Source organism: Anopheles moucheti (assembly GCF_943734755.1).
Source record: "Anopheles moucheti chromosome X unlocalized genomic scaffold, idAnoMoucSN_F20_07 X_unloc_29, whole genome shotgun sequence".
Lineage (NCBI taxonomy): Eukaryota > Metazoa > Arthropoda > Insecta > Diptera > Culicidae > Anopheles > Anopheles moucheti.
Window position 1 is genome coordinate 45,001 of NW_026453536.1, and position 15,000 is coordinate 60,000.

Genomic DNA, 15,000 nt, shown 5'->3' on the forward strand with positions numbered 1-15,000 from the left:
CCTGCCGGAAATTCGTCTTGTGGATCCTCTCCATCGTTGCGTCGCACGCTTCTGTGAGCCCCCTGATCAGGCCCTCAGGTGTGCTTACATCATCGAAACAACCGATCCCAAGCGCCAGCTTAAAACAAGCCTGATTGAATTGGCTTGTTTTGTAGCGTGTTCCCGCGTGCCGCGTCATGCCTGCTGTACCGCCGTGCCCGTTGCAGTGTGGCCGATGCTGATGTTCTTGTCGGCCGCTGGTCGAAGGCAGTTTAGCGCTGAACAGCACATAGCTGTGGTCGCTACCGGAGTACCTACTGCTCACACTCCAACTGCCTGGCTCCGCTACGCAGGGACTCGAGAAGCTCACGTCGATGACGCTTTCCCGTGCAACACCGTTGCCCTTGAAAGTGGGTGTGTTCCCTCGGTTGAGCGTCCTAAGACCGAGGTGCTCAACAACACTCAACAAGTCCTCACCCTTCGCCGTGGTTCTTGAGCTGCCCCACTCCTGGTTCCAGGCGTTAAAGTCCCCAGCCAGAACCATGGGATCCTGTCCCGTGAGCGTGAGCTCAACCGCTTCAAGGTAGTCGCCGAGATCCGCTTGTCCGATGTTGGGGGACACATAGCAGCTGGCAAACGTTATCCCGGCTATGGTGGCAACTACCAGCCCAGGCACCGATGAACTCCCCAGTCGTTGGATGGGGTAGCCGCCAGTCGCCACTACCGCTACGCTCTGAGCCTCGTCGACCGCCCACCGCACGCTGTCTCTAGGTGGTTTGTACAGCTCGCACGCTATCACCACCTGCGCTCCGATCTCCCTAGCCGTCTGCAGCATGATGTCCTGCGCTGCACGGCTGCGCCCAAGGTTAATCTGCAAGACCTTCAGACCTTCCGGGTGCAGGACGGGTGTCCTACTCGGTGAGGGCCCTTGCAGACCGCACAACACACCTCCGCTGTGCAGGCTCGGGCCAGGTGACCCGGTTGGCCGCAGCGGATGCACGCAGCTGTCCGATCCACCTCGCTCCGGCAGCTGGCCCGAAGGTGACCGAATTCCAGGCACCTGAAGCACCGTTGCTCTCGCGACGTCGAAGCCTGTGCCGTCCGCACAAGGCACGAGGTGTACTTTATCAGTACATGTCGGTCCTTCAACTGCTCCGCCGCCTTCTCCGGAACGCGAACGAACGCCACCTTCGTTCCGTTCCAGGCTTTTCGCAGCTGCACGGCAGACTCCTCCACCTGCGACTGTGCAAGGCTGGCTAGAGCCAGCGCCACGTCCTGCTCCTTCGCTAAAGGGTCAATAGCGTCGACCCGGACCTCCACCATTGGTGTCACCAGTCTGGCGGCAGCTGGCTGGTCTCCCCGAGCGCACACCTCCTGCACGCATTTCAGGATCGCAGCCGTATCGGCTCCCTTCTCCACGTCCATTACCAGCCGCGAACGCATGGTCCGACGTCCGACCCCCAGCTGGCTGTTGAAACGCTGTAACTCAGGAGCTGCTCGTACCAGCTGGTACACCTCGTCCCAGCTCTGGCCCTCCGCTGGTGCAATCTCGATAGCATCCAGCTTTATTTTCCGTTGACGCTGTTGCGCCTGACCTCCACGTTGCGCACCAGACGTACTGGCCACACCTTGCTGTTGCTGCAGCTGGGCCTGCGGCCGTTGCGGCTGGGGCCGTTGTTGCGGTTGCTGCCGCTGCTGCTGCTGCTGACGTTGCGGGAGCTGTGGCCACTGTTGCTGCCGCTGTAGATCAGCCGCCTGCTGACGTGGCGGCTTACGGCGCACCACCTCAACCCAGGAGCCGCCATCCGTCGTCTGAGGTGGCTTGCTCGTTGCCACCACCGCGTCCTGCTGATGTCCACGCTGCTGCGTGGCTCTTTCTGGCTGTTGCTGCACAACAGGCTGGTTATGGCCGATGGACTGCGCCACCAGCGTCGTGAGCAGCTCCCGCTCCTTTCGCAGCTCTTCCCGCAGCTGCAGGTTATCGGCAATCAGCCGCTCCTCCCGTTGTCGCGCCTCGAGACGCGCCTCACGCAGGTCCTGCCGAGCCTGCTCGGCCGCCGTTTCAAGCTGTACACGCAGGAGCGACACCTGCTCCTCCAGCTTCTTAACGACCGTGAGAAGCGTCTCGTTGTCAAGCTTTGCTTCGCTGATCATGCGTCGCACCTCGCTCGACGGCGACCCTCCACAGCCAGTCACCAACTTGGCCGCGTATTTGCTGGAGCTAGTGGCTCCACTCACAGCAACGCCCTCCATTACAGGCGTCAACGGGACGGTGAGCCTCTTGCTCGAGCTCGCTCCTGATTTTCCTTTGGTGGCAGCACTCGGCTCGTCCACCGAGGGAGTACGTCCCCTCAGAGCCCTATCCATGGCCTTCAGAAGGCCAGCCTGCTTGGTTGGGAATTACTGGATATATATTTGCTTCTTCTGAAACAAAAACAAATATTAATTCCAGCAATATATGATAAAACCAATAAGGACTCAAAAAATTATTTCCAGGTTCGCCGCTTTCTCCAACGTCGAAATCTCCCAAGCGATGCTGGTTGTTGTCTCCACTAGCCGTAATACCGGTACCGACCACCAGGTGACGCCACTCGCGAAAGCTCCGCGGTTCCCAATAGATGGCGCTGTTTGGTGTCTCCGCTAAAGCTCGCTGCCGGTGGTAGACTGCGGACTTGCTCCAGTTCACCGCGGACGTGCTGGATCGCTGTCAGGGGTTCACTGCGAACTTGTTTGACGTCGCTGTCAAGACGCGAACGCGTTCCAAGCCGCACATTCACACGCGCCGACACACCTGACGCCGCTCTGCCGCTATTTTGCACGCACTATTTTATGCACTTTTCGGCTATTTCCTTTCTATTACCGTTTATAAAACCGTTTATCGGTGCCGACACTATGATTTAATAACGCCACTTAATGTTTTTATTCGCCTTTTCTGCGTTATTTCCGCACTTTACTGCTCCCATACAAAATGTATGGGGAGACTTTCAACGCACTTTCCAGGCGAGCATCGTCCTGTTTCACTGATATAACGCCATAGGCGACTAAAGGGCACAATAATTAGGCACTATAAACACTTTCCCGTCCTTTTTCTGCTGTTTTTGCATGCAATTTTTCACTTTTCAAGGGAGCGACACAGAAGCACGTCCTAACACTGCAAATGACAGCTACGCACACAGGGATAACTGGCTTGTGGCCGCCAAGCGTTCATAGCGACGTGGCTTTTTGATCCTTCGATGTCGGCTCTTCCTATCATTGTGAAGCAAAATTCACCAAGCGTAGGATTGTTCACCCTTTCAAGGGAACGTGAGCTGGGTTTAGACCGTCGTGAGACAGGTTAGTTTTACCCTACTGGTGTGTGCTGTTTGCCGCTATCTTAACGGAATTCCTGTGCAGTACGAGAGGAACCACAGGTACGGACCACTGGCTCAATACTAGTTCGACCGGACTTTGGTATGACGCTACGTCCGCTGGATTATGCCTGAACGCCTCTAAGGTCGTATCCAATCCGAGCTGATAGCGCTTCTCAAACCCATTAGGTGATCGGAAGCTAGCGGGCTTAACAACCCTCCGAGATCCGTCGGTGCTGCCCCGCGCACACTGACGTCTCATCCCCGCTATAGCACTAGACTGAGCCGCAACGGGCGGGAGCACGCTGCACGTGGAAGTACCTTACCACAGGGAACCCTGGTGGCTGTGTTTCCGTCGACCGTGGATACAACTAGTTTCGACACCTTCGACCGCCCGCAAACGACGGGACTACAGGCTGGGAGCTGCGAGTTGTAGAGATGCGTTCGCATCGATCCTCTCAGGCGACCCATGCTTGCTGGTGCTCGCGTTCACTTTGGGAATGGAGTGTTCGCGAGAGTGATTGTTGTGTTGTGTGTGTACAGTTGGTGCTTGCGTGCACTCCCATAGTGGAGTGTTCGCGAGCTTAAAACGCTTAGTCCCGATTAATACTCTCCTCGCAACATTATGTGCGTGGCTCCACGCCAAGTGGGATTAGCGGTGCGAAACGCGATTGGTAAAGTCGATGGTGATGTGCGTACCAACAGGCGATTTGTTAAGTCAAATGCGATCTGTGGTGCAACAGGCAATGTGTGTTTATTATCAGGTGTTGTTGGAAGTCAATACGATTTGACTTTCAAAAATTTTTCTAAGTCCTGATTTTTTTTCTCGTCGAGTAACTACAATGCACTATTTCTATCGCAGCGGACTTGTTGTTCATGGCCTAAATGATCGCGAACGAACACGTATTCGCAAAAAAATTTTTGTATGAAAAAGTCACCACTCGGGTACCTCCATACAAAAGTACCAAGTTCGGGTCGAGTGGTCGATGGACGTCGAAGGTGAAAATTTTTCATCATCGAAAATTTTTTCCAAAGTTGAAGCAAATGGGCCCTAGAGTATGAAAAGTGAAACCACGCATCGATTTGAGAAATAAAAATTTTTGTATGAAAAAGTCACCACTCGGGTACCTCCATACAAAAGTACCAAGTTCGGGTCGAGTGGTCGATGGACGTCGAAGGTGAAAATTTTTCATCATCGAAAATTTTTTCCAAAGTTGAAGCAAATGGGCCCTAGAGTATGAAAAGTGAAACCACGCATCGATTTGAGAAATAAAAATTTTTGTATGAAAAAGTCACCACTCGGGTACCTCCATACAAAAGTACCAAGTTCGGGTCGAGTGGTCGATGGACGTCGAAGGTGAAAATTTTTCATCATCGAAAATTTTTTCCAAAGTTGAAGCAATTGGGCCCTAGAGTATGAAAAGTGAAACCACGGATCGATTTGAGAAATAAAAATTTTGGTATGAAAAAGTCACCACTCGGGTACCTCCATACAAAAGTACCAAGTTCGGGTCGAGTGGTCGATGGACGTCGAAGGTGAAAATTTTTCATCATCGAAAATTTTTTCCAAAGTTGAAGCAATTGGGCCCTAGAGTATGAAAAGTGAAACCACGGATCGATTTGAGAAATAAAAATTTTGGTATGAAAAAGTCACCACTCGGGTACCTCCATACAAAAGTACCAAGTTCGGGTCGAGTGGTCGATGGACGTCGAAGGTGAAAATTTTTCATCATCGAAAATTTTTTCCAAAGTTGAAGCAAATGGGCCCTAGAGTATGAAAAGTGAAACCACGGATCGATTTGAGAAATAAAAATTTTTGTATGAAAAAGTCACCACTCGGGTACCTCCATACAAAAGTACCAAGTTCGGGTCGAGTGGTCGATGGACGTCGAAGGCGAAAATTTTTCATCATCGAAAATTTTCTCCAAAGTTGAAGCAAATGGGCCCTAGAGTATGAAAAGTGAAACCACGGATCGATTTGAGAAATAAAAATTTTTGTATGAAAAAGTCACCACTCGGGTACCTCCATACAAAAGTACCAAGTTCGGGTCGAGTGGTCGATGGACGTCGAAGGCGAAAATTTTTCATCATCGAAAATTTTCTCCAAAGTTGAAGCAAATGGGCCCTAGAGTATGAAAAGTGAAACCACGGATCGATTTGAGAAATAAAAATTTTTGTATGGGAGGGCCCCTGCTAGAACATTTTTACCAAGTGCGACCATTTTACCCAGTGAGTCAAAAAAAAATTTTTGTATGGGAGGGCCCCTGCTAGAACATTTTTCCCAAGTGCGTCGATTTTGGGTGGCCGACACAAGCTCGGGTCAAAAAAATTTTTTTTTCACGGTGACTCAAAAGATCAATTTTAGACTCCCCTGAGTATGAAAAGTGAAACGAAAATCATTTTTGAGAGAAAAAAATTTTTGTATGGGAGGGCCCCTGCTAGAACATATTTCCCAAGTGCGTCGATTTTGGGTCGCCGACACAAGCTCGGGTCAAAAAAATTTTTTTTTCACGGTGACTCAAAACATCAATTTTAGACTCCCCTGAGTATGAAAAGTGAAACGAAAATCATTTTTGAGAAGAAAAAATTTTTGTATGGGAGGGCCCCTGCTAGAACATTTTTCCCAAGTGCGTCGATTTTGGGTGGCCGACACAAGCTCGGGTCAAAAAAATTTTTTTTTCACGGTGACTCAAAAGATCAATTTTAGACTCCCCTGAGTATGAAAAGTGAAACGAAAATCATTTTTGAGAAGAAAAAATTTTTGTATGGGAGGGCCCCTGCTAGAACATATTTCCCAAGTGCGTCGATTTTGGGTCGCCGACACAAGCTCGGGTCAAAAAAATTTTTTTTTCACGGTGACTCAAAACATCAATTTTAGACTCCCCTGAGTATGAAAAGTGAAACGAAAATCATTTTTGAGAAGAAAAAATTTTTGTATGGGAGGGCCCCTGCTAGAACATTTTTCCCAAGTGCGTCGATTTTGGGTCGCCGACACAAGCTCGGGTCAAAAAAATTTTTTTTTCTCGGTGACTCAAAACATCAATTTTAGACTCCCCTGAGTATGAAAAGTGAAACGAAAATCATTTTTGAGAAGAAAAAATTTTTGTATGGGAGGGCCCCTGCTAGAACATATTTCCCAAGTGCGTCGATTTTGGGTCGCCGACACAAGCTCGGGTCAAAAAATTTTTTTTTTCTCGGTGACTCAAAACATCAATTTTAGACTCCCCTGAGTATGAAAAGTGAAACGAAAATCATTTTTGAGAAGAAAAAATTTTTGTATGGGAGGGCCCCTGCTAGAACATATTTCCCAAGTGCGTCGATTTTGGGTCGCCGACACAAGCTCGGGTCAAAAAATTTTTTTTTTCTCGGTGACTCAAAACATCAATTTTAGACTCCCCTGAGTATGAAAAGTGAAACGAAAATCATTTTTGAGAAGAAAAAATTTTTGTATGGGAGGGCCCCTGCTAGAACATTTTTCCCAAGTGCGTCGATTTTGGGTCGCCGACACAAGCTCGGGTCAAAAAAATTTTTTTTTCACGGTGACTCAAAACATCAATTTTAGACTCCCCTGAGTATGAAAAGTGAAACGAAAATCATTTTTGAGAAGAAAAAATTTTTGTATGGGAGGGCCCCTGCTAGAACATTTTTCCCAAGTGCGTCGATTTTGGGTCGCCGACACAAGCTCGGGTCAAAAAAATTTTTTTTTCACGGTGACTCAAAACATCAATTTTAGACTCCCCTGAGTATGAAAAGTGAAACGAAAATCATTTTTGAGAAGAAAAAATTTTTGTATGGGAGGGCCCCTGCTAGAACATTTTTCCCAAGTGCGTCGATTTTGGGTCGCCGACACAAGCTCGGGTCAAAAAAATTTTTTTTTCACGGTGACTCAAAACATCAATTTTAGACTCCCCTGAGTATGAAAAGTGAAACGAAAATCATTTTTGAGAAGAAAAAATTTTTGTATGGGAGGGCCCCTGCTAGAACATATTTCCCAAGTGCGTCGATTTTGGGTCGCCGACACAAGCTCGGGTCAAAAAAATTTTTTTTTCTCGGTGACTCAAAACATCAATTTTAGACTCCCCTGAGTATGAAAAGTGAAACGAAAATCATTTTTGAGAAGAAAAAATTTTTGTATGGGAGGGCCCCTGCTAGAACATATTTCCCAAGTGCGTCGATTTTGGGTCGCCGACACAAGCTCGGGTCAAAAAAATTTTTTTTTCTCGGTGACTCAAAACATCAATTTTAGACTCCCCTGAGTATGAAAAGTGAAACGAAAATCATTTTTGAGGAGAAAAAATTTTTGTATGGGAGGGCCCCTGCTAGAACATATTTCCCAAGTGCGTCGATTTTGGGTCGCCGACACAAGCTCGGGTCAAAAAAATTTTTTTTTCACGGTGACTCAAAACATCAATTTTAGACTCCCCTGAGTATGAAAAGTAAAACGAAAATCATTTTTGAGAAGAAAAAATTTTTGTATGGGAGGGCCCCTGCTAGAACATTTTTCCCAAGTGCGTCGATTTTGGGTCGCCGACACAAGCTCGGGTCAAAAAAATTTTTTTTTCACGGTGACTCAAAACATCAATTTTAGACTCCCCTGAGTATGAAAAGTGAAACGAAAATCATTTTTGAGAAGAAAAAATTTTTGTATGGGAGGGCCCCTGCTAGAACATTTTTCCCAAGTGCGTCGATTTTGGGTCGCCGACACAAGCTCGGGTCAAAAAAATTTTTTTTTCACGGTGACTCAAAACATCAATTTTAGACTCCCCTGAGTATGAAAAGTGAAACGAAAATCATTTTTGAGAAGAAAAAATTTTTGTATGGGAGGGCCCCTGCTAGAACATTTTTCCCAAGTGCGTCGATTTTGGGTCGCCGACACAAGCTCGGGTCAAAAAAATTTTTTTTTCACGGTGACTCAAAACATCAATTTTAGACTCCCCTGAGTATGAAAAGTGAAACGAAAATCATTTTTGAGAAGAAAAAATTTTTGTATGGGAGGGCCCCTGCTAGAACATTTTTCCCAAGTGCGTCGATTTTGGGTCGCCGACACAAGCTCGGGTCAAAAAAATTTTTTTTTCACGGTGACTCAAAACATCAATTTTAGACTCCCCTGAGTATGAAAAGTGAAACGAAAATCATTTTTGAGAAGAAAAAATTTTTGTATGGGAGGGCCCCTGCTAGAACATTTTTCCCAAGTGCGTCGATTTTGGGTCGCCGACACAAGCTCGGGTCAAAAAAATTTTTTTTTCACGGTGACTCAAAACATCAATTTTAGACTCCCCTGAGTATGAAAAGTGAAACGAAAATCATTTTTGAGAAGAAAAAATTTTTGTATGGGAGGGCCCCTGCTAGAACATTTTTCCCAAGTGCGTCGATTTTGGGTCGCCGACACAAGCTCGGGTCAAAAAAATTTTTTTTTCACGGTGACTCAAAACATCAATTTTAGACTCCCCTGAGTATGAAAAGTGAAACGAAAATCATTTTTGAGAAGAAAAAATTTTTGTATGGGAGGGCCCCTGCTAGAACATATTTCCCAAGTGCGTCGATTTTGGGTCGCCGACACAAGCTCGGGTCAAAAAAATTTTTTTTTCACGGTGACTCAAAACATCAATTTTAGACTCCCCTGAGTATGAAAAGTGAAACGAAAATCATTTTTGAGAAGAAAAAATTTTTGTATGGGAGGGCCCCTGCTAGAACATATTTCCCAAGTGCGTCGATTTTGGGTCGCCGACACAAGCTCGGGTCAAAAAAATTTTTTTTTCACGGTGACTCAAAACATCAATTTTAGACTCCCCTGAGTATGAAAAGTGAAACGAAAATCATTTTTGAGAAGAAAAAATTTTTGTATGGGAGGGCCCCTGCTAGAACATTTTTCCCAAGTGCGTCGATTTTGGGTCGCCGACACAAGCTCGGGTCAAAAAAATTTTTTTTTCACGGTGACTCAAAACATCAATTTTAGACTCCCCTGAGTATGAAAAGTGAAACGAAAATCATTTTTGAGAAGAAAAAATTTTTGTATGGGAGGGCCCCTGCTAGAACATTTTTCCCAAGTGCGTCGATTTTGGGTGGCCGACACAAGCTCGGGTCAAAAAAATTTTTTTTTCACGGTGACTCAAAAGATCAATTTTAGACTCCCCTGAGTATGAAAAGTGAAACGAAAATCATTTTTGAGAAGAAAAAATTTTTGTATGGGAGGGCCCCTGCTAGAACATATTTCCCAAGTGCGTCGATTTTGGGTCGCCGACACAAGCTCGGGTCAAAAAAATTTTTTTTTCACGGTGACTCAAAACATCAATTTTAGACTCCCCTGAGTATGAAAAGTGAAACGAAAATCATTTTTGAGAAGAAAAAATTTTTGTATGGGAGGGCCCCTGCTAGAACATTTTTCCCAAGTGCGTCGATTTTGGGTCGCCGACACAAGCTCGGGTCAAAAAAATTTTTTTTTCTCGGTGACTCAAAACATCAATTTTAGACTCCCCTGAGTATGAAAAGTGAAACGAAAATCATTTTTGAGAAGAAAAAATTTTTGTATGGGAGGGCCCCTGCTAGAACATATTTCCCAAGTGCGTCGATTTTGGGTCGCCGACACAAGCTCGGGTCAAAAAAATTTTTTTTTCTCGGTGACTCAAAACATCAATTTTAGACTCCCCTGAGTATGAAAAGTGAAACGAAAATCATTTTTGAGAAGAAAAAATTTTTGTATGGGAGGGCCCCTGCTAGAACATATTTCCCAAGTGCGTCGATTTTGGGTCGCCGACACAAGCTCGGGTCAAAAAATTTTTTTTTTCTCGGTGACTCAAAACATCAATTTTAGACTCCCCTGAGTATGAAAAGTGAAACGAAAATCATTTTTGAGAAGAAAAAATTTTTGTATGGGAGGGCCCCTGCTAGAACATTTTTCCCAAGTGCGTCGATTTTGGGTCGCCGACACAAGCTCGGGTCAAAAAAATTTTTTTTTCACGGTGACTCAAAACATCAATTTTAGACTCCCCTGAGTATGAAAAGTGAAACGAAAATCATTTTTGAGAAGAAAAAATTTTTGTATGGGAGGGCCCCTGCTAGAACATTTTTCCCAAGTGCGTCGATTTTGGGTCGCCGACACAAGCTCGGGTCAAAAAAATTTTTTTTTCACGGTGACTCAAAACATCAATTTTAGACTCCCCTGAGTATGAAAAGTGAAACGAAAATCATTTTTGAGAAGAAAAAATTTTTGTATGGGAGGGCCCCTGCTAGAACATTTTTCCCAAGTGCGTCGATTTTGGGTCGCCGACACAAGCTCGGGTCAAAAAAATTTTTTTTTCACGGTGACTCAAAACATCAATTTTAGACTCCCCTGAGTATGAAAAGTGAAACGAAAATCATTTTTGAGAAGAAAAAATTTTTGTATGGGAGGGCCCCTGCTAGAACATTTTTCCCAAGTGCGTCGATTTTGGGTCGCCGACACAAGCTCGGGTCAAAAAAATTTTTTTTTCACGGTGACTCAAAACATCAATTTTAGACTCCCCTGAGTATGAAAAGTGAAACGAAAATCATTTTTGAGAAGAAAAAATTTTTGTATGGGAGGGCCCCTGCTAGAACATATTTCCCAAGTGCGTCGATTTTGGGTCGCCGACACAAGCTCGGGTCAAAAAAATTTTTTTTTCACGGTGACTCAAAACATCAATTTTAGACTCCCCTGAGTATGAAAAGTGAAACGAAAATCATTTTTGAGAAGAAAAAATTTTTGTATGGGAGGGCCCCTGCTAGAACATATTTCCCAAGTGCGTCGATTTTGGGTCGCCGACACAAGCTCGGGTCAAAAAAATTTTTTTTTCACGGTGACTCAAAACATCAATTTTAGACTCCCCTGAGTATGAAAAGTGAAACGAAAATCATTTTTGAGAAGAAAAAATTTTTGTATGGGAGGGCCCCTGCTAGAACATTTTTCCCAAGTGCGTCGATTTTTGGGTCGCCGACACAAGCTCGGGTCAAAAAAATTTTTTTTTCTCGGTGACTCAAAACATCAATTTTAGACTCCCCTGAGTATGAAAAGTGAAACGAAAATCATTTTTGAGAAGAAAAAATTTTTGTATGGGAGGGCCCCTGCTAGAACATATTTCCCAAGTGCGTCGATTTTGGGTCGCCGACACAAGCTCGGGTCAAAAAAATTTTTTTTTCACGGTGACTCAAAACATCAATTTTAGACTCCCCTGAGTATGAAAAGTGAAACGAAAATCATTTTTGAGAAGAAAAAATTTTTGTATGGGAGGGCCCCTGCTAGAACATTTTTCCCAAGTGCGTCGATTTTGGGTCGCCGACACAAGCTCGGGTCAAAAAAATTTTTTTTTCACGGTGACTCAAAACATCAATTTTAGACTCCCCTGAGTATGAAAAGTGAAACGAAAATCATTTTTGAGAAGAAAAAATTTTTGTATGGGAGGGCCCCTGCTAGAACATTTTTCCCAAGTGCGTCGATTTTGGGTCGCCGACACAAGCTCGGGTCAAAAAAATTTTTTTTTCTCGGTGACTCAAAACATCAATTTTAGACTCCCCTGAGTATGAAAAGTGAAACGAAAATCATTTTTGAGAAGAAAAAATTTTTGTATGGGAGGGCCCCTGCTAGAACATATTTCCCAAGTGCGTCGATTTTGGGTCGCCGACACAAGCTCGGGTCAAAAAAATTTTTTTTTCTCGGTGACTCAAAACATCAATTTTAGACTCCCCTGAGTATGAAAAGTGAAACGAAAATCATTTTTGAGAAGAAAAAATTTTTGTATGGGAGGGCCCCTGCTAGAACATATTTCCCAAGTGCGTCGATTTTGGGTCGCCGACACAAGCTCGGGTCAAAAAATTTTTTTTTTCTCGGTGACTCAAAACATCAATTTTAGACTCCCCTGAGTATGAAAAGTGAAACGAAAATCATTTTTGAGAAGAAAAAATTTTTGTATGGGAGGGCCCCTGCTAGAACATATTTCCCAAGTGCGTCGATTTTGGGTCGCCGACACAAGCTCGGGTCAAAAAAATTTTTTTTTCACGGTGACTCAAAACATCAATTTTAGACTCCCCTGAGTATGAAAAGTGAAACGAAAATCATTTTTGAGAAGAAAAAATTTTTGTATGGGAGGGCCCCTGCTAGAACATATTTCCCAAGTGCGTCGATTTTGGGTCGCCGACACAAGCTCGGGTCAAAAAAATTTTTTTTTCACGGTGACTCAAAACATCAATTTTAGACTCCCCTGAGTATGAAAAGTGAAACGAAAATCATTTTTGAGAAGAAAAAATTTTTGTATGGGAGGGCCCCTGCTAGAACATATTTCCCAAGTGCGTCGATTTTGGGTCGCCGACACAAGCTCGGGTCAAAAAAATTTTTTTTTCACGGTGACTCAAAACATCAATTTTAGACTCCCCTGAGTATGAAAAGTGAAACGAAAATCATTTTTGAGAAGAAAAAATTTTTGTATGGGAGGGCCCCTGCTAGAACATTTTTCCCAAGTGCGTCGATTTTGGGTCGCCGACACAAGCTCGGGTCAAAAAAATTTTTTTTTCACGGTGACTCAAAACATCAATTTTAGACTCCCCTGAGTATGAAAAGTGAAACGAAAATCATTTTTGAGAAGAAAAAATTTTTGTATGGGAGGGCCCCTGCTAGAACATTTTTCCCAAGTGCGTCGATTTTGGGTCGCCGACACAAGCTCGGGTCAAAAAAATTTTTTTTTCACGGTGACTCAAAACATCAATTTTAGACTCCCCTGAGTATGAAAAGTGAAACGAAAATCATTTTTGAGAAGAAAAAATTTTTGTATGGGAGGGCCCCTGCTAGAACATTTTTCCCAAGTGCGTCGATTTTGGGTCGCCGACACAAGCTCGGGTCAAAAAAATTTTTTTTTCACGGTGACTCAAAACATCAATTTTAGACTCCCCTGAGTATGAAAAGTGAAACGAAAATCATTTTTGAGAAGAAAAAATTTTTGTATGGGAGGGCCCCTGCTAGAACATATTTCCCAAGTGCGTCGATTTTGGGTCGCCGACACAAGCTCGGGTCAAAAAAATTTTTTTTTCACGGTGACTCAAAACATCAATTTTAGACTCCCCTGAGTATGAAAAGTGAAACGAAAATCATTTTTGAGAAGAAAAAATTTTTGTATGGGAGGGCCCCTGCTAGAACATATTTCCCAAGTGCGTCGATTTTGGGTCGCCGACACAAGCTCGGGTCAAAAAAATTTTTTTTTCACGGTGACTCAAAACATCAATTTTAGACTCCCCTGAGTATGAAAAGTGAAACGAAAATCATTTTTGAGAAGAAAAAATTTTTGTATGGGAGGGCCCCTGCTAGAACATTTTTCCCAAGTGCGTCGATTTTTGGGTCGCCGACACAAGCTCGGGTCAAAAAAATTTTTTTTTCTCGGTGACTCAAAACATCAATTTTAGACTCCCCTGAGTATGAAAAGTGAAACGAAAATCATTTTTGAGAAGAAAAAATTTTTGTATGGGAGGGCCCCTGCTAGAACATATTTCCCAAGTGCGTCGATTTTGGGTCGCCGACACAAGCTCGGGTCAAAAAAATTTTTTTTTCACGGTGACTCAAAACATCAATTTTAGACTCCCCTGAGTATGAAAAGTGAAACGAAAATCATTTTTGAGAAGAAAAAATTTTTGTATGGGAGGGCCCCTGCTAGAACATTTTTCCCAAGTGCGTCGATTTTGGGTCGCCGACACAAGCTCGGGTCAAAAAAATTTTTTTTTCACGGTGACTCAAAACATCAATTTTAGACTCCCCTGAGTATGAAAAGTGAAACGAAAATCATTTTTGAGAAGAAAAAAATTTGTATGGGAGGGCCCCTGCTAGAACATTTTTCCCAAGTAAATTCAATTTTACCCGGTGAGTCAAAAAATTTTGAAAAAAATATTTTGCCAAAATCGTGTTCATTGCCTATTATAAGGGACCAGGTCAGCTCACACGCATTTTTGGAGACCATATGGAAAGTGCGTCTGGGATTGCGGAAATTAAGTTTAGAGTGTTAAATGATGGTTTCGCAATCCCGAAAGGCTCAAAATCCACCCTAAGGTTCCCCGGGTGAAATGTGGTTTCCAAGGTGTGAGCACTATCGGTGATAGAGTTGGAATGTGATTTCCAGAGCGCAGGGCGACTGGGCTAGAGCGAAAATCATAGACAAAGGTAAGTATTGGACTGAACGACTCGAAGCAAACGAAAATCATAGACAAGGGTAATGGACTGAACGACTCGAAGCAAACGAAAATCACATACAAGAGTAATGGACTGAACGAATCGAAGCAAACGAAAACCGCAAACAAGGGTAATGGACTGAACGAATCGAAGCAAACGAAAATCACATACAAGAGTAATGGACTGAACGAATCGAAGCAAACGAAAACCGCAAACAAGGGTAATGGACTGAACGAATCGAAGCAAACGAAAACCACAGACAAGAGTAATGGAGTGAACGAATCGAAGCAAACGAAAACCAAAGACAAGAGTAATAGAGTGAACGAATCGAAGCAAACGAAAGTCATGGACAAGAGTACTGAAAATCGGACCAAACCTCTAGAAGCACACGAAAATTATAGACAAGAGTACTCAAAAACACGGACCAAACCTATGGAAGCACACGAAAACCATGAACACAGGGATAACTGAGAACGAACCTACCTATCAGAGCATGTGAAAGCATGGACAAGA

General features: G+C 44.2%; 1 protein-coding gene across 1 annotated transcript in view; it reads right to left on the reverse strand.

The window, feature by feature from the left end:
* Positions 1-15,000, reverse strand: part of LOC128308182 (GRB10-interacting GYF protein 2-like) — a gene marked incomplete at its 3' end in the record, with an annotated part of 44,532 nt that overhangs the window by 16,615 nt on the left and 12,917 nt on the right. The window contains exons 3-4 of the mRNA XM_053045466.1: positions 1,876-2,200; positions 1,114-1,623 (exon numbers count right to left, since the gene is read on the reverse strand). Coding sequence (XP_052901426.1) covers positions 1,114-1,623; positions 1,876-2,200 — 835 coding nt within the window. The remainder of the gene's footprint in view (positions 1-1,113; positions 1,624-1,875; positions 2,201-15,000) is intronic.